The sequence below is a fragment of the Calliphora vicina genome, chromosome 4 (assembly GCF_958450345.1).
Source record: "Calliphora vicina chromosome 4, idCalVici1.1, whole genome shotgun sequence".
In the NCBI taxonomy this organism is placed as follows: Eukaryota; Metazoa; Arthropoda; class Insecta; order Diptera; family Calliphoridae; genus Calliphora; species Calliphora vicina.
Genome location: NC_088783.1, coordinates 1,871,075 through 1,894,636, shown reverse-complemented (window position 1 = coordinate 1,894,636; position 23,562 = coordinate 1,871,075). Strand labels below are relative to the sequence as shown.

At 28.0% G+C, this 23,562-nt stretch overlaps 1 protein-coding gene across 1 annotated transcript in view; it reads left to right on the top strand.

Moving 5' to 3' along the window:
• The first annotated feature begins 793 nt into the window (after nucleotides 1-793).
• Nucleotides 794-23,562, top strand: part of mew (multiple edematous wings) — an 89,129-nt gene continuing 66,360 nt past the window's right edge. The window contains exon 1 of the mRNA XM_065509967.1: nucleotides 794-3,086. Coding sequence (XP_065366039.1) covers nucleotides 2,887-3,086 — 200 coding nt within the window. The 5' untranslated portion in view covers nucleotides 794-2,886. The remainder of the gene's footprint in view (nucleotides 3,087-23,562) is intronic.

The following is a 23,562-nucleotide window of genomic DNA, read 5'->3' as shown; positions in this document are numbered from 1 at the left end:
TTTATATTTTTTTTCAGTGTATATTTCAACTGAATTAAAATAAAAAAAAAATTGTTTAAAACAAACGAATTTTCATATTAAAATACTTTATTTAAAAAATTCTTAAAGCAAATCTATATACTAATTAACCCTTCAAAGATCAAATGGCTACTGTGGCTACAGTTGTTTATATTTTTTCCTAAAAATTTACTAGCTTTAAGTTCTTCGGGCTTTTTAAATGTTATTTGGCAAATTGTATGCAAGCAGTGGGATTTTGTGCTAGAGGTTTTTAAAATCGTTTATTATTTTGGTTTTTAAATTATCGCAAAACTTCACTCTTCACCATTTTCAATTGAAATACAATTTCAAAGTTTCTAATTGTATATCAAGAAATTCCAATTGAATTTCAGAAATTTCCAATTATATTTCAGAATTTTCCACTTGTATTTCAGAAAATTCTAATAGCAATACCAATGCAAATTTCTGAAATACAATTGGAAATGGTGTAATCATTTTTACTAACGATTCCTAAAATTTTTTAGTTATTAAACAGAGGTAAAGTTTACTATCTGCACTCACTGTAGATAATATTTCCAATTATATTCGCGCACTGTAGTATACATACATATGCATGTAGATTATGTGAAAATAAGGGGTCACTGCTTATATTTTGCATCAAACATGGTTGTTTGATTCAAACCGAGTCTGACATACCACATCCAACCGCCACACACAACATGTTGTAGCAAACGAAATAAACACGATGAATGGATGAACTTCAGTTTCATTTCAGCATTTGAACGTTTAACATTAAAACGCGCACGAATAGTACAAAAATTATACAAGATTAAAAGTAACGAAAGCGAATTAATATAAAATTATATAGATATTATTAAATAAAATTAATAACAGATTATGTTACGGGCTTATTTGTTTTTATTTTCATCGATTGTGGCCTTGTATTAAACAAAAATTCATAATTATAATAAAATGAAAAAAGAATTTGTGCTAATTACGATTGCATGAATAAATTATGTTCTTTAAAGAATATTAAAAAAAAGTGTGAAAAAATATACATATATCTGCAAAATTGTGTTAAATGCCCTCCCTTTTTGAAAAATAACACAGAGTGAAATAAGATAACGAACTACTTTTGTTCCCCACTCGTCCCCATTATATACTATCTGAATAGGTACCTTCATATATGTATAGGTACATAGTTATATATTTATATAGGTAGTACGTGAATATTATATCTGGTATTTGCTGGTGGAGAGATAAAGAATGACGCTAAAATTTATTTCTACTATAAATTAATATTTAATAATGGAAGTGTAAAAAACGACCACGTGAAAGTGAATGAAAAACGTAAAATTGTGTTTTTTATGTTGTACATACTTAATAAATAACATAATAATTTAGTACAATTTACCTGCATTTTAATAAACAATTTAAATTGTATTCAAATTAAACAGAAATTTTGAAGTGTATTTGTTCTCATTTGGTTTTTAATACCTATTTTCTCTATCCACGAGATACAAGATACACAAGTGCACTTAGTGTTTGAATTACATACATATTTATTGAATGCAGTGCTTTTCCACTGTGTTTTTGTGTATGAGTAAGTGAGCAAGTGAGTGAGTGAGTGAGTGAGTACCTGTTGTGAGGTGTTAAACGTATTTTAGACGAAGGTTAAATGTTAGCCACGGTTTAACAAAGAAATTATTTACAAAAATAAAAGAAAATGTTAAGTGTTTTTATTTTGGGTTTATAACTCAACTCAGATACTCGAATGTAAATGGAAACAAAGTAAAGTTGTAGTTAGGTACGTTGAATATGCAACCAACCGACCAACCAAACAATTTTTAATCTGTTCAAAAGTAACGAGTATATTTTCGTATGCGCTAAAACTCATCCATCTACTAAAACGATCTCATTCGTGTTACGTTTCCAAGTAAATGCAAAATACTACGAAATGCTTTAAGCGTGTATGTCAATGCCAAACAGCAACACCAACAAAAACAACAGCAACACCAACAATAAAAACAATAACGACAGCAACTACTACAAACTACTACATACTAGGAATTCTTCGTCTACTTTAGCTTCTTTTTATTCATCTTTAACAGCAACAACAACTTGGTGAAGTTTTTTTTATTTTTATATTTTAAATAAAATAATAAAACAAATCTAAACAACAACAACAACAACTACAAGAATAACAAAACAAAACGACCGGCCCTGATATCTTTAAGATACACCTTTGAAGAAACACTGAGAAATAACTTAAAAATACATGTAATAAAAGAGCCACAGACAGCAACAACAATAACAACACCAGCAAAAACAACATTAAACAAAAACTACGAATATTTTTGTTGTCTTTGGATTTTTTTCTTCATACAAATAAAAATAAGCACGTTTCAGTGAACACGAGAGTGAGAGAACAACGATTAGAGGAGAAAATCAGAAATTAAATTAACAACAATAATAACAAAAACAAAAACAAAAAAGAAAAACAAAATTAAATTAAAAAAAGAAAGAAAATAAAAATAATACAAATTTACTGAACAACCAACAACGTGACCACTGACCGGTTTTTGCGCTTATTTTATGTTTTCTGTTCTTTTTATTTTCACATATCTCTGCCAAAGTTATTTTAAACAACAAAAAAATCTCAACACACACAATACGGTCTACAATTAAGGCCTAAATAACAAGGTCCTAAAATAAAACACAGCGACAAAAATGTTGAAATAATTTTAGCGCCCCATTTTTAAAACGAAACCCAAAATAAACTAACGATAAAAATAAAGCAAAAAAAAATAAAAATTATGAATATCCAGTGAATTCTTGAGAATATAAAAAAATAAAATTCAAACTTACAACTACAATTAACACTTCAAAATGTCATTGCTTCCAACTACTTCTGGGAGCTTTTCTCTCGGACTCATACTATTAATCCTGCACATCTTCACAACGTCTTCGTTCAATCTGGAGAATCGTCTGCCCATTGTGAAATTCAATGCGAATCCCTCATCGTACTTTGGTTATTCCATTGCTACCCACACAGTTGGTGAATACAATTGGCCAAATAATACAAAATGGTAAATATTCCTGTTCTTTACTGTTTCATAATTTACAATATTAAGTAGTTACGTCAGTTTAATTTTAAGAAACAAATTAGTCATCCATTCATTCATTTGCATTTATTATTGATGCAAGATGCAATTTCATCTTGTATAAACATCAAAAAAAAAAAAAAACTCCACTTAGTCATACAATTACATACTGCCAATTATTTTTAAAATCACAAATATTTGTTTTTATTAATAATCTTTTTAATAAAAGTCATATGCTACTTGTATTTACTACTCCAATTATAGCATTTAGCATTTTCAAGTTGTTTCATTTAATTTCTGAAAATTAGCAAAAAAAAACAAAAACAACACTTAAAGATTCATGCCATACAACAACAACTTGTTTATAATTTAAACAAATATTTATTTTAAAAATGAGTTTACGTACAAAATGTAGCATTGACTTTATGCCTCAGTTATTTCCGTTAATAAATATTTAAGTCAATATAATTATTATTTAAGATGTTTTTATTTCAGTTTTTGCACTGTGCAAAAGAATTCCAAATACTTAGGATGTAATTGAAAAATAAGTATTTACTCATTTTACATCAACGATAAAATATGTGAATATTATTACACATCTATGTATGTATATGATTTTGGATTTTTTTGTTGCTTGACTGGTTTTTGAAATAAACGATTCAATTCTCGTTTATATTTTAATCGAATAAAAGTTCATATTTTTTTATTATTAATTTTCAAAATTTCCTCGATTATTCGAAAGATATAACGATTAAAAACTATTATTCGAATAATTTTATTAATAATTTGTTAACAATGAATAAAAATACAAAATTAATAATATAAAGATATATGTATAATAATAAATTAGAGCATGTTAACTAGGGTATTCATTCGACTAATGATCGTTCGATTAATCGAATAATTTCTTACGAATAATTATTCGAACAATTTAAAAATGGCCATTTTCGAATAACGAATAATTCGAACAATTCTGTGTAGAATAATCGAATAAAACGAATAAATGTTCATGTATATTTAAATTTATTAAATTGCTTAAAATATTTCATAATTTCAAATTTAAATAAGTAGTAATGACTCGCAAAAATTGTATTGTTTCTGAAATTCGACAAATAACTAAAGACAAAGGGACTTTCGATCACTGCAGATGAGAGTTCCGATAGCTCCTTCTATAAATATATAAATATTACTGCAAGAAGTTACAATTCTAAAAACAAATCTTTAAAAAATTTTAACTTAGGACTTGAACCAATGAAAATAAAAGGTATGGAATAAAATATTTAGCTGGCGAAATATTAGAAGAATCGCAATTAATAATCAAAATTTTAATTTAGATTAAAGTGGAGTTGAATGTGATGGAGATACGGTCGTCGTAAATGGTATTGAGGATGACATTTATAATGATTACATTGAAATAGATGCAGGTCTTAAATATATTATCTTAAAATATATGTATATGAGTACGTAAGTGTTGCAAAATATTTAATAAATCGAATGATAAACACAAATATTGCTAACTAACGTTTTGTTGCAAGATAAACATGGAGTTCGTCTTGTACATGATATTAAACATTATAGGACATATTTGTCTAATAAGGTAATACAATTTTTGCGTATTTATAAATGCGTCAATCAGGCACTGTCTCACTTCAAATTAACCACGTTCACTGACAATGATATCAAACAAACTATTGACAGATTTCCTTTATTATGTAATTCCCCAAGACCACTTTATTAAGCAAAGATTCGGCAACGTTGATAGAGCTTGATGTGTAATACAATTTGTTATAAATAATTTAGAAATAGTGAATAATTAATTTACTAAAGAATTAGTTACTCAATTTAAAACCCGAATTAATGAACGACATAAAAAAGTTCTTAATACGTTTATAATGTATAAAGCATAGCTCCAAAACTTAAACTAAAGGATTTGCTAGTCAATTTTTTTTGTAGATTGTTGGGGAGTTAATCGGATCAGAATATTTCTGTTGAAAATTTAATGATGGACTTTGTTTTCGAATGTTTTTTAACATTATAAATACTTGAATTGTTAACTTTAACGTTATTTTTTGTTTTTCTTTAACAATAAAATATTAAAAAACCGACATCAAAACTTCATTCTTTACTTTTTTAAAAAAAATTTAAATTATTCGAATAATTCGATTATTCGAATTATTCGTTTTATTCGAACAAGAGAAAAATCGAATAATACGAATACCCTAATATTTACTATAAAAAGTCTTGTTAAATATTTTATGAAATTATATCATTATTGTTTATTATTAATTGGAAAATCATTCTAACTATATTTCAGATACTTTCAACATTTAGTAGTCACAAAGTTTTAGTTTTTAAGTTAGGTTTCATAATGTTTTGATGATAATGAATATAGAAAGTCATTTCGAATAAAATATTCAATGTAGCCAACTCAATCTTATTACATTTTGATAGTTTTGTCAAAATTTTTGTTAATTTAAACTATTTGAAAAATCAAATTCTAAATTGAAAATAAATTTATTCGAGTATTCTATTAATCGAATAATTTTTTATTCTAAATTTCATTCGACTAAAACAAATATTTTTTTCTCGATTATTCGAATAATTTTTATTCGAATGACTGAATCTAAATACTGAATATCCATAAAACTAGTTAAAATTAAACTTGAAAAAAACATATTTATTGTGTGTTGAAGTTTGGCTTTAAGAAGCTGTATTCTTAAAGCCAAACTTAAATGAAGTGAAATTTCACTGTGGAAACTTCAAAATGATCCAAATTTCCTTAATAAATTTTGATTGAAAGTATAACAACGAGAAAAAACGAAACATTATATTATTACGTATTGTAACATTTTGTATTACAATCTCAATTTTCATAAAAAGCTGACTAGCACATTTTCTCACCAAGCTAACGATATTATTTTGTAAATTTTCCAGTTTTGTTAATAAATGGCTAAACATTTTAAAGTGCATATATTATAATGATCTTCAGTGTTTGCCTTGTTATGTTTCTCATGCATTCAGATTGAAATATGAGCACAAACATCTCAATAATTTTTTTGCTTTAATATTTTTTAAGTTTCCACGTTTCTTATCTAGTTCTGGCAACAGTAATAGACAGGTAAACAGGAAAGACACAAAATATCCTTGTTTATCACGTACGTACACCGACAGACAGACAGACAGACAATCACATAATTACGATACTTACATTTAACAAGACAGGTAGCGAAATAATCCATAAAAGAAAGATTCGTAAACAAGATAAATATTAGAAATGTATTGAATATCATAAAGAGCCGAAATTCGAGTGCCATTTAGGAGCAATAAACAAAAGAAAAGAAATGGCTCTGCACTTGTTATCAGTTATTTTTAAAAATTTTGCCATAAAATAAAGGAAGTTGTAGATTTGCAGGAAATACACTTTAAAGTAATAAAAATTAAACATGGCGCCTATTACGAAAACTGTGAGTTCTATACTTTTTGTGCTCTACAAAAAAAAAAATAAAATAAAAATACATTATGTATTATGTAAATGAAGTAAGTATGATGTAACATCGTTAGAAAAAACCAACAACAAACAAAGCACTTCTAAAATTAACAAGTTTATAACATATAATTTTCTTTATTTTTTCCTTTTAATTTTTCATTCCATTGGAATTGCTTAAAAATGCCATACATTTATTACAGGGCAGGGCGTAGTGCGAGTATGAACGATTTGTTTTTTTTTTGTTTTTCTAATATTTTATGGCTTAATATTTACTTAATAAAAAACAAAATAGAAAAAGAAATATGTTGAAGAATTATAGATAACGTCCTACAGTACTCGAAAGCATATGAACTGAAAACAAAACTTGAAATATCTACACATGGAACCACATACATATATACTCGTACATACATACTTACATACATATGTACACAGAGAAAACAGATTCATGATAGCAACCGAATTTGTTGCCAATCGAATGATTCGGTTGCACACAAAGAATTTTTCAGTTCTAACAACAGAAAGTCAGTTTATAAAGAAAAATTTCAGTTGAGGCAACCAAACTTTAGTTACCCCTTACAAAATATTGTAGTCACAACTGTAAAATTCGGTCACGAAGATAGAATCATTCGATTGGCAACAAATTCGGTTGCTATTACGAATCTGTTTTCTCTGTGTATGTATGTATAGAATTTAGTACTCGTATATACATAGATATTGTTCACAAATATTTACTATTGATGGGTAACTCTTTATTTTGCCAGTGACGTAATTCAAAGTGAACAATATTGGTTGCTTGTTTAAAGAACTTTCGGAATTTATATGAATATTTTAGCCAAAGATTACGAATACGAAGTATTTTTTAGCAAAATCAAATAAATCGAAATATAAATATTTTGTAGCAGCCTTGTACTCAGGTATAAAGTAAAGTATTATTTTATCGCACAGATAACAATCGCATTACATTTAAACTTTCATTATCATTATGTAAATAATTTTTATTTATTTAGCATTTTTTGCTTTGCTTTTTCTTCTTCTCTGATATAGAATATTGAACTCTATAGATAAAAAATATAAATACACTACAGATACTCGCAATTGATGAATACAAAAATAAAGTGGGATAAGGATTTATATTTTATGAGCATCTGACAGCAAATCATTTCAATTACTATTGAAAAACATTGACACCTTTTTAGTAACCAGCGTATTTTACCATATGGTATAATAATATTACATTGTTTACATGTGTATTTGAAAATTCCCAGAAGTGCATTTTTATTAAACAGGGTTTATATAAAGTTTATTTTACTTAAATGGGTTTCGAAAACGCAATGTTTTATGCTGTCTCGATTATCACTCTACAGCTAAAAGGTGTTCGTTCCCATAATTGAATCGTTTATTTCAAAAACCAATCAAGCAACAAAAAATCCAAAATTTAGTTATGGAGCGATTACTGTTTTGTAAAGGTAAATGCATCGTTCAATGCAAAAATTAACTGCCCCCTATTATGGTGAAGCAAAGCCGAGAAATCCAAGTTTAGTGAAGAAAGACAGCACTTTATGATTTCTGAAATCTTGTAGGTCTCAATAAATGGAAAAAAAGATTTACTAGCTCTAAAACCCTACTACACCCCATAATGACGAATAGTTATTTCTGAACAAATAAGTATATATGAATATGACACTAACTTTTCAAAAAGTTCACTTGTCATTTTTCTTTTGAAGTTCCTGATAAAATTAGAATATTTTATATGAAATTTACAATATGTTTGTTTCAGAAACCAGTCAAGTGTAAACATTATATTATTTTTTATATATAAGTTAATATGAATAAATAAAAAAGTTTTATGTTTATCAAACAGTTACACAAATAGATAACTTTCATAGGAAAAGATATAAATATTCTAAAATTAATTTTTTGGTTACAAGGAAGATTTCTTTAATTTACTCAAAATCAATCATTTGTAGCTTGACTGGTTTTTTAAATAAACGATTGAATTGTTGACTCGAATTGATAATGATAAGTCCTTTTTCACAAATTTTACAGGAGACATAAAAACAGTTGTAATAACTTTTGTTTTAGATATTTTTGAAATTTTATATCACAATTTATAAATCCTTGTTTGTGACTTACCACATTTCCTATTACTTATTTAGTGTACGCTGAGTAAAAATATAGCTGTACAGGTTTACCATAACCATTTCAATATTTTTATTTTTTTAATATTATAGTCACTGCAATTATTTACATGATTGCGGTAACTATAATATATTTAATTTACCATTCACACGATTGTAGTAATTATGTATATTGTAATACTTCACCATATTGTGCTGTACTAGGATTATGGGTAACATACGTGAGTTTTAAATTAAACATATTATGATTAGGAAATATGTGAATACTTAATATATACAGGTTTGAGATCGTTGAATATAATGATGATCAAAACCGAAACGATTATTCGTGAGTTTTTTATATTTATCAAACACCACTTAAAAAAACAATAAAATAAATAACAAATTATCATTTTATTTATCCCGAATGTGAAACAAAAAGTAGGTTAATAGAGCGCATAAAAATAAGTACACGATAAGTAAATGCAATTATCAGTAATTTTGTTATAAATACAGGTAGGTGGTACCTGTTTATGTAGACGTAGTATGAGTTGTTGTATCACTTTGTTATCGAAAATTTATTTTTTTTTTTAGGGGGAGAAGTCCAAAACCCAATTTCTAGATGCAGTTCAATAACTTTGTATTGATATTTAAGTTTATATTTATTTGTACGAGTAGTACACGCACGTTAAATCACAAAACAAGATAATTATGTGAAATACAACATTTTGTAGACAAAACAAATGATAAACAATTTGAAAAGAAGTGTTGTTGTTTGTTGAAACGTAATAAATTGATGATTTGCCAGTATCCAACATGTCTAGACGAACAGTGTTTGTGTAAAAAAAAACTTTCATTCATTTCCCCAAAACTTTTCAAATTTATTTGATTTTATTTTTGTTGTGACTCATTTTAAGTATTTATGATTTTCTCATTGTTGTTTTGTTAAATGTCGTGCAACACTAACACAACAACATGGTGTTTGTGTTGCCAATTTGAGTTTTCATGTCGGATTTTATGATTTTAAATTTTGAATATTTTGCAGATTTTGTTGGCTTGAATGCGAATTTTAAATTTAAATTCTGTACATTTATTGGTCAACCGGTTTCGCAATAATCGTTTGAAAGTTAGAAAAACAAAATTTTGTTTTTTTTTTCCAAAGAAATTAGTGGCTCATAAAGTTGTATTGTATAATGAATCTTATCAGAAAACAAATTTGAATATTTCTAAAAGTTGTTTGTGTATTGTTTAATTTCTCATTATACATGAATGATTCATGTTCTAATAATATTTTTCAATCTTCCATTTGCCGAAGGTGTTTCACTATGGATTGTTATTTGAAATTAAAGTTTGCTAGTTTTCTAATGTTTTTTTTTAAGTTTTTAAATAACACTTCTTCATGCTGGAGCCTTTATTATGTTTTGCTATTGACTTTGATAAATTTTAGAAAAATTATTTTTTTTTTAAAAAAATACAATTCCTATTATAATAAATTACCAGTTATTTTTAAACGTCATGGATTGTATGTGTCATGAATAAATAAGTAAATGAAAACGTTAATAGTCGTAGATATTTGCATGCACACATACCTACTTACATTTGAATAAAATATTAATGATTAATTAAGTTTTGTTTTGAAAAAAAAAATAAAATCAAATACATACTGGTTTATGAAAATCTACATACAAGTGTGTATAAGTACACAATCGTATACACTAATTACTCAACATTTTAATGTAAACACAATAGTGTTTTCTCCTATTCAGGAATTATTGGTTGTTTTTGATGCTTTGTGCTGGCGCTACTCGGCCTTTGAAAATAAGTGAATAACAAACCAAATATTAAATAAAGTTTTTAAATGTGAAGTAAACTCTGAGTGATTTGCTTTTACGATTTTACAATAATACAACTTACACCATTTCAATGATATTTGTTGGCAAAGTCCTCGTATTATTTTTAAAACTTTCCAATTAAATAAAAACTTAACAAATAAAAATTAAATTAAATATAAAATCATGCGTATTTTAAAACAACATTTATGGTCTTTTTATTACATACAATTAAAGGGCTTGCCTTAAATGCATTCTTAATTCAATTAAAAATCAACCAAATTCATTTTAAAAACACTTTCACAATTTTCAAATAAAAACGGAAAAATAAAACACTTGCAACAACATGAAGGGGATCATAAAATGCAAAGAATTTTCTCTAGAGTGTTAGAAATTCATGTTAATGTTTCTTTAAAATAAGAAATTCTTATCAATAGAATTGAAAAGTCAAAATCTCTCAAAACTTGGCCAACTACATTGAGAAGATGTACATATGTATGTACTCGAATACATATATAAAATATAAAATACTAAATGTTACTAAATTTTTATTAAACACTTTCGAAATACAAACTCAACGACCACGAACAAAATGATGTAACAACTTAAAACCAATAAATATCAACACGAAAGAGCCAAAGAACGAACAAATTGTGAATGAACATTTTAGAATAAAACTGAAATGAAAACAATTTGTTGTTGTCATTCTGTCGGTTTTTCCCCATTTTTTCGGTTGGGTGAATGCTTTTTTAATTTGAGTCTTTTGAAATGCATTAAAGAAAAAAACAAACTTCATTAAAATTCTTTTGTACAAAAAAAAAAAAAATAATAAAAAGGTGAAAGAATGACAAATGTTACATTGTGTATTTATTGACACAAATGTTCATTGAGTCGTATTCGAATATTACGAGTATAATACTGATGAAGTTTCTTACCAAACAAAAAAAAATTGTATTTTGGTTAAAAGTAACATATGGATTTTGGTATTAAAAACACGTTTTTGTTAAGGTAATTAAATTGAAATTATTGTTTTTTTTCAACAATAAACTCATAAAATGTTGAGAATATGGTGTTTTGGTCTTTAATGATTTAAGGCCATAATATTTTATATTGACAATAATTTTCACTTCTGGTAGTACATTTTGATGAAAGTAGAATATTGAACAATTAATAAAGGGTTTTAATTTGTGAGCTGGTAAATGAATAAAGAAATAGCCAATATCAGATACTCTGTTCCAAAGTGAAGTGTATCGCAGAGAGAGAGAGAGAGAGCGTTCTGCATCGATCGAAACAAATAGTAGTCGTACGGGTCATGGTCTCGACTATAAATCGAATGAGTCAAAACTTCTCAACCTCTTCATTCTAAATATTTTTTAACAGGTATTGCAACATGTGGCCGAGCGTTGTCATGATGGAATATTCTGGGCGTTTTACGGCCAATCCTTTCTTCAAGAGAATCAGTAGCATTCGGTACATTTTCCCTGTGATGGTCTGGTCAGCAGCTCTTAATAGATACAGAGCATTACCTTAGCGCCATTTGGTGTCGATTGGGCTGGTTGGCCAGGTTTCAAATACGATCTCTTACGCTTCGGGTTATAGTAATGGAGCCATGTTAAATATGCCTGTTTTATCATGCCGTAAATATGTTATTACAATATCGTAAAATTTACTGTATTGTGACAACATTGTTTAAAGAGAAAATATTTTTCAATATATTAATAGTTTTTATACATATGTGTCCAAGATCTAGAGTTTTAAATATATGTATGTGTATTTTTTTTATTAAATATATAACCAATAATACTTAATTCCTGGTTTAAAGTACTTGTAAGACATGGCTACAAAATGCAGTTGAAAAGTTTCCCATAACAAATTATGACCACAAGCTAAATTTTTCTAATACGAAACACAAGACTCAACATTGTAATTGGAGAAGGTATTTAACAAATGTCTAGTAAAAGTTTACATATTTATTTACGTTCTCACAAACGTACATCACATTAACATATACATCATACATGTGTGTAACATATCCCAGCATAAAAATTGTCTGCATAAAAGCAAATATCTAGAGATGAGTTTCGGAAGTTCGGTCGTTTGCTGTAATAAGTTTTTATTTTTAAAACTTATAATTAAAATAAGAAAACAGAAGAACACAACCAATTGGAACAGAAATGCTACATCAACTGGGAGACCAAAACAGTGTAAATTGTTTTAATTTAACTTGTTTCCATCATTTCCGTCTTACTTTCAAAGCAAGAGCCATTTTTGTGCTGGGATGAGAAACAAGTAAATTTGTATATTTTTTGTAGTGTATTTTGTAGTTTAGAGAAATTATAAGAAATTCATCACCTTCAGTCATAATAATTTGTTTAAATGTCAGACCGTAACAAAACTGTTGAAACGTTACAATAATTTACTGAAAATAAGAGAAAATAAGCAATCGACCAAACCTTGTTTTCCATTGTATGAAAATGAAAGACATGTAAGCGTAGACAAAATAATCCATGTTATATTCCATTTGCCGATACGTATACTCATAGACATTACAGCTAAATTGCTAAATTCACTTGACTAAAATGTTTTAAATTATTATTACATAAATGAAAATTAAATTTCACTTAAATATATGAAAGAAAATTAAAACAAATTAGTTGAAATTAGATATAGGATCGGAAGGAAGTATTGCTCTTGACTGAGTGACATTATTAGATACCTAAATGCCAGTAGTAAAATTTTGTTTGATATTTTCTTTTTCCATCCATACTGTGAATCATTTGCTGCAAAACATTTGAGTTTGTTGATGAAATGAGAAAGAGGAATGGAAAAGGGTACTCTGTTTCATGTTATTTATTCATTCATATTCGATCTGTGCCGAAATGTCAAAAACTGAAAAGCAAAAACTTCACTGTGTGGACACGAATGTAGTTTCAAAGGAGAATTTAAAAATGTTTTGCAGCAAATGTTTCACAGTGTGGACCGGGACTTACTGTCCTTACTGTAAATATGTATTGGGAGTAGGGTTGCCAGCCTGGCTGGACTTGACTGGATTGTCCAGCTTTTTCGATGCCTGTCCAGTTTCAAGCTAAAATTTCATGTCCAGCTAAATATAAATTTTCGACAATAATATCTATATTATTTATTACTTCAAATGTACTTACTACTAATTAGTACCAGTAATAACTTATGCAACAAAAGTGTATGTATTTTTTTGAAGAAAGGAAAAAATAAATGCCAAAAAGTTTTATTCCCATGGAATTTCTGATAATGTTGTCAATGAAGAAGAATGTAAAAGTTAAGGATTATCAGAAGCATTTTTATAGTTTATGCAAAACATAATGCAGGAATATCATACAACTATTTAAGCTCTTGAGAATGACTCTTGTACAGTTTTAGAGTTGCTCGATATAATGACCGTACTTATAAATATCCTCAAAAGTAGAATAAATGACAAATTTTTTGGCACCAAAGTTAACAGAATTTTAAAAAAATTTCGCCTAATGAACAAAAAACTTTTAAGACTGAAGTAGAAAACTTTTCAAAAACAGCGGTCAGAACCTTCAAATATCTGAAGAAATAGGTAACGACAAACTATACATATTTCGATTACTGCAGCCTTTGTGATATTTATAAACAAATACCAAGAGATTTGTCAAATGATATGGTCCTATTTTTTTACCAAAGGTGAAAGGAATGAATTCGAGAATTTAAGAAAAATTATATGTTTCGTATGAAAATATTTAATTGTGCTTCTAAATTTTTAAATAACAGCTAATAAACACTTCTTGTAAGAACCTGAAAAGCGACCAAGTGGGGGTAGTAGACCCCCGTTTTCAAAGATTTTGAAACACCCTCAACATTTTGAGTTATTTTGAAAAAAAAACAGTTTTACGATAAGTCGTAGTACTTTAGTACCTCTAACTCACACATTTTTAGACCAAAAAAAGGCAAAGAATTAAACTTTCATAAAATGTATTTTCTATGAAAACTTATTTTTTTGTACAATGTTTTAAAGAAAATTGTATATAGAAAAAAAACGAGACATTACTTGTTAAAATCGGTTTAAAAAAGTTCGAAAAAGTTTTTAACACAATTTGTAATGTACTCAACAAGACCTATTATAACCCACGCTTTGTCGTTTTCCAAGATTTTTTCTCACTGTAGCACCATGTAATACAAATATATGTTGATTACAAAGAATAAAAATATATTTTAATAATAATTATTTACACAAAACCAAAATTAACATTTTCCCAGTAATTTTTTTAATGCCCAGTTTTTTTCGATTTGTACAGCTATTTAGACCTCAATGTCCAGCTTTTTGCAAATCTGAATCTGGCAACCCTAATTGGGAGTACGACTTAAAAATTCAAAATTTATTCAGCGTTCTGCATCGATTGCAATTTGCAACAAATAGTAGTCGGACAGGGCAAGGTCTGGACTATAAGGCGGGTGAGGTAAAACTTTCAGATTTCAGCAGCTCATAATAGGTAAAACCCTTTTGATCCCACCAAATACTAAACATTATCAAAGCTCCATGCACGCAGAGAAAAAATATAGTTGGGCATGGTTACTGTAACCATTTCAATATTGTTCCAAGTTTTTTAACTATATTATAGTCACAGTAACCATTTACATGATTGTGGTAACCATAATATGGTTAATTTACGATTCACATGATTGTATCAACCATATATAAGGTTACTGTAAACAAATATATGTTTGTGACAACCATTCATATGATGAAGGACTTATGTTGCTCTCGACTTAAGGCTTATCATAATCTGAGATAAAATTATTCATCATAAATATGGTTGCCACAAATATATATTTGTTTACAGTAACCTTATATATGGTTGATACAATCATGTGAATCATAAATTAACCATATTATGGTTACCACAATCATGTAAATGGTTACTGTGACTATAATATTGTTAAAAATCTTGTAGCACTATTTAAATGGTTACAGTAACCATGCCCAATTATTTTTTTTCTCTGCGTGTGGATATTTGGCTTTGGCATCATATACGATCTTTTACGCTTCGGGTTATCATAATGGATCCATTTATTTTATAGCGTTCAATCAGCATTTTGGACATGCAAAATCGTATTTTAAGGCCTTCGGCCAATTTCCCTGCTTTTGGATAAATCCTGCTGCTCGCAAACATTTTAAAATTGCTGCTTGAGTAACTCCCAATGATTTTGCAAGCTCAGGTTGAGTTTGAAAACAACCAATGGAACACATTCACCATAAGCTTTGGTGAGCATTCGGTGTGCAAGGGCGGCACTTTTTTTTAAAATTAAAGAAGTAAAGTATAAACGCATTCGCAAATTCGAAATTTTCGAAGCACTAAGTGAGAATAAATAACAGATATGTACCCTTCAAAATTACATATAAGTTATTAAAAACCGCTTTCAAAAGATACGCCATCTATTGTCATACACCCAATATTTATATTAGATCTGCCCTAAAAATAGATACGTTTTGGATAAGTCCTATTTTGTTCTTTAGTAGCTGAAACTACCGCTGCAAAATTTGAGGTCAATCGGACATGGATTCTCGTTATCCCATTGTGGGTTCCCGTTTAGCTACTGAGGAACAAAACAAGATCCATCTAGAGCAAATCTTTATATTTTGAGGCCATGGCTAATGTACATATATATTACAAATATTCATATGGAGAAGTACTCGTTTTGTTTACTACAAACAAATTGTGCAGAGGATGGAATGAATGAATAAATGAATGATGATCTTAAAAATCTTAAGCACTTTCAAGTATTTTAAGCTCTTTTGATAGTTTTTTTTTATTTTTTTTTCATTTTATGTGTTGGATTATTAAAAAGTTGTTAAATTTATTTAATTTTGTTTGGTAGCATGATAAGCTATTATTCCAAGTTTATAAATGAAGACGATGATTATTATTTTGTTGTTACTAATAATGATGAGCCAAGCTATTGTTTAACATTTAGGAAACAAAAAATTATTGCTACTTAATCAATGAGGCATCAAATTTTGAGTTGAGTAATGTGTGTGTGAGGGTCTCCACATTTGTAATGTTTTCGATTAGTTTTTAATTTTTAATTTTGGGGCCAAAGTTGACATTAAGTAAACACAATTTTTAGTTTCGACACTCATGTTTGTGTTACAACATTTGTTCTTAATCATTGAAACAATTTTTCATTTTTAAACCGTTAAATGTTAATGAATTACATTTTTTATGAAATTGAGAAATATTGTAATAAATTCAGTAGCAAATAGAGCTTATGCTTATGCAGTAAATTGCTAAAGAATTGACACTTTTGAAATAGTGCCAATTATTTAGGGATTTCTATGATTGTGAGTTTAAAATTATGTTTTGATTACAACACCATACAAATCTAAATCTTAATTTCCCATAGTGCATAGTGAAATTTTGTTTTTAAATATTATATAACGACGCTATAAATAAACGTTGACAATCAATACGAACGATATAGTTGTCTTTGTAGTTTGAAGGACAGGTAACACAAAAATATAAATATAAGAAATTAAATGAATAAACGCGACCCTTTGAAATTAAACCTAAATAAGCAATCTCTCTGTTGTAATGTAATGTATAGTATATAGTATAGTAAATGTATTCTGAGGACGTAGTGTTTGGTTGGTGTATAGTTTATTTAAATACCACTTAAAAAACAATGAAAATCATCAAGAAGAAGAAGAAGATGGGCAGCCAAAGTAACTGAAGAACAGCGTAGAATGAATAATATTGTGTCCATAAACTGATCAATGTGGAGAGTAAGAAGAATGAATATATCTACCACACATGTTGTGATTTAAATATGAATAAATAAATAAATAAATAATGGATTGAATTCAAAAGAGAACACTGAACACTGCAGTATCATATCACATCAAAACACACAGAAAACAACTTAAACTTACATACATATCTACTACATATACAGGTAAAAAACAAAGAAGAATAATGTATCCTATAGATATCTAAAATCATCATCATTCTACCTACTTCATATGTATACATACTCGTGTTGTTTTCATTTTCTGTTTCTTTAATTCTGCCGAGTATTAAAATACATACATACATGCATATACTATCTTAAAATTGAGCATTTAAATCTTGAAGCCAAAGGATTCAAATACCGTGTGTGGTTGTACTGAGAATTGTCTAAGACATTTTTAATACATCATCATGCTTATACGAATGCGTAGTGACGTCGATTCCATTGAAATCTTAAGAATAACATAGCGAACGAATGTCAATACATGTTTTAAGACGCATATAGGTATATATAGCCGTAGATAAATTATATTGGCGTAAGAGTAAAGGTGTTTATTTTCAATAAAATCTATTTCACAAAACATGATTGTTTACTTAAAGAACTACATAAATTTTGTCATGAAAACGAAACCTTGCTCTTGTACACTGGGTTTTAAGGTGTTATTCATGCATGCTACATCACTTGTGCTGTAATTTTAACACTTTTATTTTGAAATTTTTCAACAAATGTCACATAAACTAAGTTTTGCGAAGGTTTGTACTAATCAGGTTGGTTTCAAATGAAATGTGTGGCCTTTTTATACCCAACACCACTTTAGTGCGTTTGTTTTTAACACCCAAAACTAATGATCCGCCTCGGCTGTCTCTCCATGTAAATATTGTGATTACAGTACAACTGGTAATTTTGAAGCTGAATTAGTAAAATTTTACACACACCATTAAATTGCGACAAGACAAGAACGATCGATGCATAAGGTACTTGATGAATAAATATATTGACGCTGTTAAATTATGTAAAAGTACAAATCATTTTTGTTAACAAACAAATTAGAAAACTAATTTGTTAGAATCGGTCCACATTGTGCTGGGTGCCTGGCCATGAAGGTCACGCTGGCAATAAACGCGCTGATAGTATTGCCAACGGCGGTGTCCGACAGTCGTTTAGAGGTCCTGAACAGTTCTTTGTCATCCCCTGATTTTTGTGTAATTTACCAGTACTAAGACAGCCCTATCCAGACGTAGATCCCTGTCGTTGCTTTCGCTCAGAAAGTTTGACTTGAGAATACTTACTGGATTATTCACCGGACACTGTGGTTTGAAGTATCACTAATTTATTTTAGGTAATGTTGAGAATGAACAGTGTAAACTTCATGCCGAAACCTCTGAACATGTTTTATGCGACTGCCCAATGCTGGAAATGTGCAGGACTAAATGGCTCGGAAGGCCCTTTATGGTTTTATATGTAGCCTAAATCTGTTGGAATGAAAAATCTAAAGCTGCACAAAAGATTGTATGGGTCATAGTGCTTTCATATAAGGCCCACTACCGAAAACCAATTTATGAATTGTATGATATCAGTCACATGTGAAACCACTAAATGAATCAACCTATATATTTAATATTCCTCTAAAAGTTTCGTATAAACTGGAGTTATAACACCATAGCTTATAAGGAACGGTCTATTAGTAACCAGAGGTCTCACATAAGGCTTATTTCCGAAAATCAATTTAATGGTTAAATCATTTATTAATGCTTTCAATAAAATAAAACATATATGTATGTATATTTAAAGTCTGTGGTTTCATTAATCATTTAAGCTTCGGATGATTAGCGGATTGGGCTAAAGCATCCTTAACTGGTGCTAGGGCTGCTAGCTAAGCCTACCATACAGGCACGGTGAACATCCGAACACATTTATATAGCGAGCCGCTTGATGCTAGAACAGACGCCCGCTTGCAGGCGTACCAAATCGGCGACACCCGCAACCCGATATCCCTCTACTCTCGAAACCGCTGATTGTCCGCGACTGCATAAAACAGCTACCTGTGACGCTTTCGATAGCATTCAGCTTAGCTTCCCACAGGCAGATAATAAATCGGGCACCAACTTAGATGGTAGTGTCCTAATTATTATCCGCAATTGGCCGAATACGGCTTTATGCTCCTTATAGGAACAATAGAAATAAATATATCTTTAAAGCCTATGGTATCAGGTAACTTTGTATATAATTCTTTTTCAAAACTTAATTTGCAATTCAGAAATTAAAAAAAAAAAATGTAAAACAACGTTTAAAAACTATAGAATTTGACGTATGCATGTTAAATAAGTAGTATGCAGTACATTTTATGACCGAACATAATTTTGTATTTATGTATTTAATATACGAATATATAAATTTTTATAAGCCGGAACCAATATCCTCTAGACGGTTGAAAGTATAAATCGTTGAATTTCTTATTTTCATTTATTTTGTATCAACTAGTGTTTTGTTTCCAGTGATTTTATTATGATTAGCACGTGCTACTGCATCATAAAATATACATTTTTATTTGTAGTATGTAAATATTTTTATGTATAATAAATACATACAAAAATAAAAAAAAAGAAAACTAAAACTAAAACAACAGTTGTGATTTAAGACGTGATTTTAACTTGAAATTGAATTAATTTGTAAAACATTTATTTACTACATATGTATGTATAATATACAAATATCCATAACAGTAGCAGTGAGTAGTAGCTATTGTAGCAACTACCATGACGATTATAATGAAATGACACATAAATAAATCACTTGCAAGCATTTTCTTTAAGTCAATCACATGGTCAGTTATTAAAATAACGAAATAAAAAGAAAACATACTAATAAATTCAATCACATAGACTCGTATGTACACAGATACACAAATCCACACGAGCCTAAAACCCTTATCATTCCTTATAAATTGTCCCCAAAAGACATAAATAAAGTTGTGTTCTTTCTCCGCCACCGTAATAACCGCATACCGTGTTATGTTTGTATGTAAATATTACTTCTTAATTATAAGCAAACACGATGAATGACAACAACAAAAATGTTATTAAAATTTATGCGTAACCCCTCACAAATACCGCTATAACGCATATTCATTCATACAGTAGCTACAATTAAAATAGCACAAGTTTTCAAAAATCTGCACAAAATGTTCAGTCTTTGAAATTTAAATTATATATCGATACAAATTAAATATTGTGATGCTGCTACTGCTACTTATATTATCACTACTGTGGTTACACTAGCAAGCAGGCATAAAGATATTTAAAGTACTTTACAGCCAGACCCATTAATAATACACATGTACAATTTTATTTAGACGTTGGAAACACACCCGCATTTTTTGGAACAGCAACTTTAAAAAAATATAAATATTTATGCTCAAAATTCTTGCCCGAGTGTTTTTAAATACCATTCTGTAAACGCTTAAAACTGTATTTTCAATAATTTAAAATAAATAAATTTCAATATATGTATATACAGTGCCGATCAAAATAATAGCACCACAGAACCTTAAAGCAATTAACATGGGAAATATTTTTATTTCCATAATAGTTTTAATTAAATATAATATAAGATGGTTCTCTATTTCTTTAAGAAATATTAACCTTTCAATCAATTATATGGTATTTTTGAAAAATACCCAGATTTTGTGCAGTCAAAATATAGAAATTGTCGAAAAAATATAGAATATTCATGTTTTTGTTTTAAAAAATCGCCATTAAATTATAATTTGAATCTATTTATATCAAAATGAATAAAATTAAAAACAAAAAAATTAATTTTACTTTTCTAATTTTTTTATTAACAAAAAAAGTGAACATACAAATTAGCTGAATTCAGAATAAAACTATTTACAGATATTTAGAAATGGTTTTAAAAAAACATTGCGTTGAAATAAAAATATAAATTTTAGGTTGCGAAACCGCTTATCGCTTTTAATCATAACACTCTTGGCCCACCGTTTCGAAAATCAGGCATTTATGTTCTGCACGGTGGTCAAAAGTGACGACTAGTGTTGCAGTTATTCGCTGACCATTGCAATAACAAAATTTTAATTATTTAAATCCTAGAAAAGTTTCACCAATAACAATATAACATCCTCTATTAAAGGTAAAATTTCCGAAGTCGGATTACCATTTTTCAACATTCAAGTACCAAAACACTTTTTGGTCAAATAATTAAACAAATTATATTGTTTGATATCAGACTTCTATCGAAAGACCTCCGAATCCAATTTCAACCAAAATTTAAGATAATATATTCATTTTATCTTACAAACACACAGATTTTAAAATTGTATTTTGATTGTGGTTTTTCTATTAAAACATTCGAAGAATATATTGAATATGTGGAATAAATAATACAATCTTATATAATCAAATGCTTGATAAAATCATACTCAGATATAAATCAATGAAATTATGACCATAGGAATGATCTATGGAATGATAAACTGATATAAATTTGGGTTTCAAGCTAAAAGGTCAATGTCGTGTGACAGGATGCGATATCCCCAAACACAATTTTATTAAAAATAGATGGCCAAAGGTCACAGAAATGGTAAAGGGAAACCAAAAATATTTAAGAATTTATTTTGGGGAATGAAAAAATATATTTGGCATACAGGTTCGATACAAAATTTTTAAAATTTAAGAATCTTTATAGGTAGGAGGTGGTCGGTCTCTTTTTTGCCAAAAAATACGAAAACAAAAGACAACAATATTTTACTTTTAATAATAACGTGTTAAGAACGTTACAAACCATAATAATTGTTACTAAATTAAATTTTGTCCTGGTTAATTTTTATTTATTTTAATCGATTTCTATCTTGGTGCTATTTTTTTGACTGATGAATTTCTTAGTTTATAGGTTATATATTATGAAGTTTTTCTTTAAAATTTGCATCAAATTTTCAAAACTATTTTTAAGGCTTGAAAGTTCATTGAATTAAGCATAAATTTATACAAAAACAACAAAAATTAATTTAACAGTTTTTACGTAATATTATTATAAAACAATATGAATGTCGTGGTGCTATTATTTTGAAATTATGAATAATATTTCCTTATTGAGACAAAATTACAATTACATTTAAATAAATAACTATAACTTAATTTACACACAATGTTTGTGCAATAATATATCTGTCATTATACTTAGTTTTAATGGGATCTCTGTCAGTAACTTATGCAACCGATTGGAACACTTGTGTTTTAATTAAACAAAAATTTCCAACTTTAAATTAAAAACAAAAAAACAAAAAACGTAATTTGTTCTATTTGTTAGAATCTATCAACGTCTAATTGTTACATAATTGTTTGAAATTTCTTAAATCGGTATTCATTCGTATAAAATTTAATTAATTTGTTGTTTTACTTAACTTTATTTGAAACGTATTACACAAAAACTGGACAAATAACTGTGTACGTTAGGGTTTCTAATTTCCCGAAAATGTTCCATTCCCTGGAAAACATAAAAATTTTCACATTTTCATTTTCAAAATACAAGTGTGTTCGTTTACACAATATTTTTCAAATTCCGTTTCAACAGCATTCAACAAAAAATATTCGGCATTTACTACTTTTTACTTGAAAAAATTTCCTGGTCAAAAATTGTAAAATAAAAAATGTCTAGGGCCTATATTCAAACCCTCTATCTTGAAAAACACAATTTTTCAGGAGAGCCATAAAACTGTTTTTTCGCGTATTACTTCAGTTATTAAAATTCGGTATTCTACAGTATTTTTTTAAAGCAACTACTGAATTTCACATATTGTAATTGGTTTTTAAAATTTTGCATTTTTTTTGCTTTTCAAAAATATTCAATGTGTATGTATGAAATGATCGATCAGATAGAGGGTTTTGCACTTTAATAAAAATGAATTATTTAGATTTCATTTATGCCATCTGTCAGTTTTTAACATGATTTATTTAAGATAGCTTCTAATAGTACAATATTAAACAATAAATTATAGAAAAAATGTTTTTATTTTGCTTTTGTAAATTTTTTTGATTCAAGAAATTATTTCAAAAAATATTTGAAAATAATTTTTTTTGAAAAGATAGAGGGTTTTGCATTTAGAAAAATTATTTGTGTAAGATAGAGAAATAACAAAAATGCAAATAAAACAGAAAAAAACAAGGCTGTTTTACTGAACAAAAAGTAATTTTCGTGAAAATCCAAAATATTTTAGATTTTTTCAA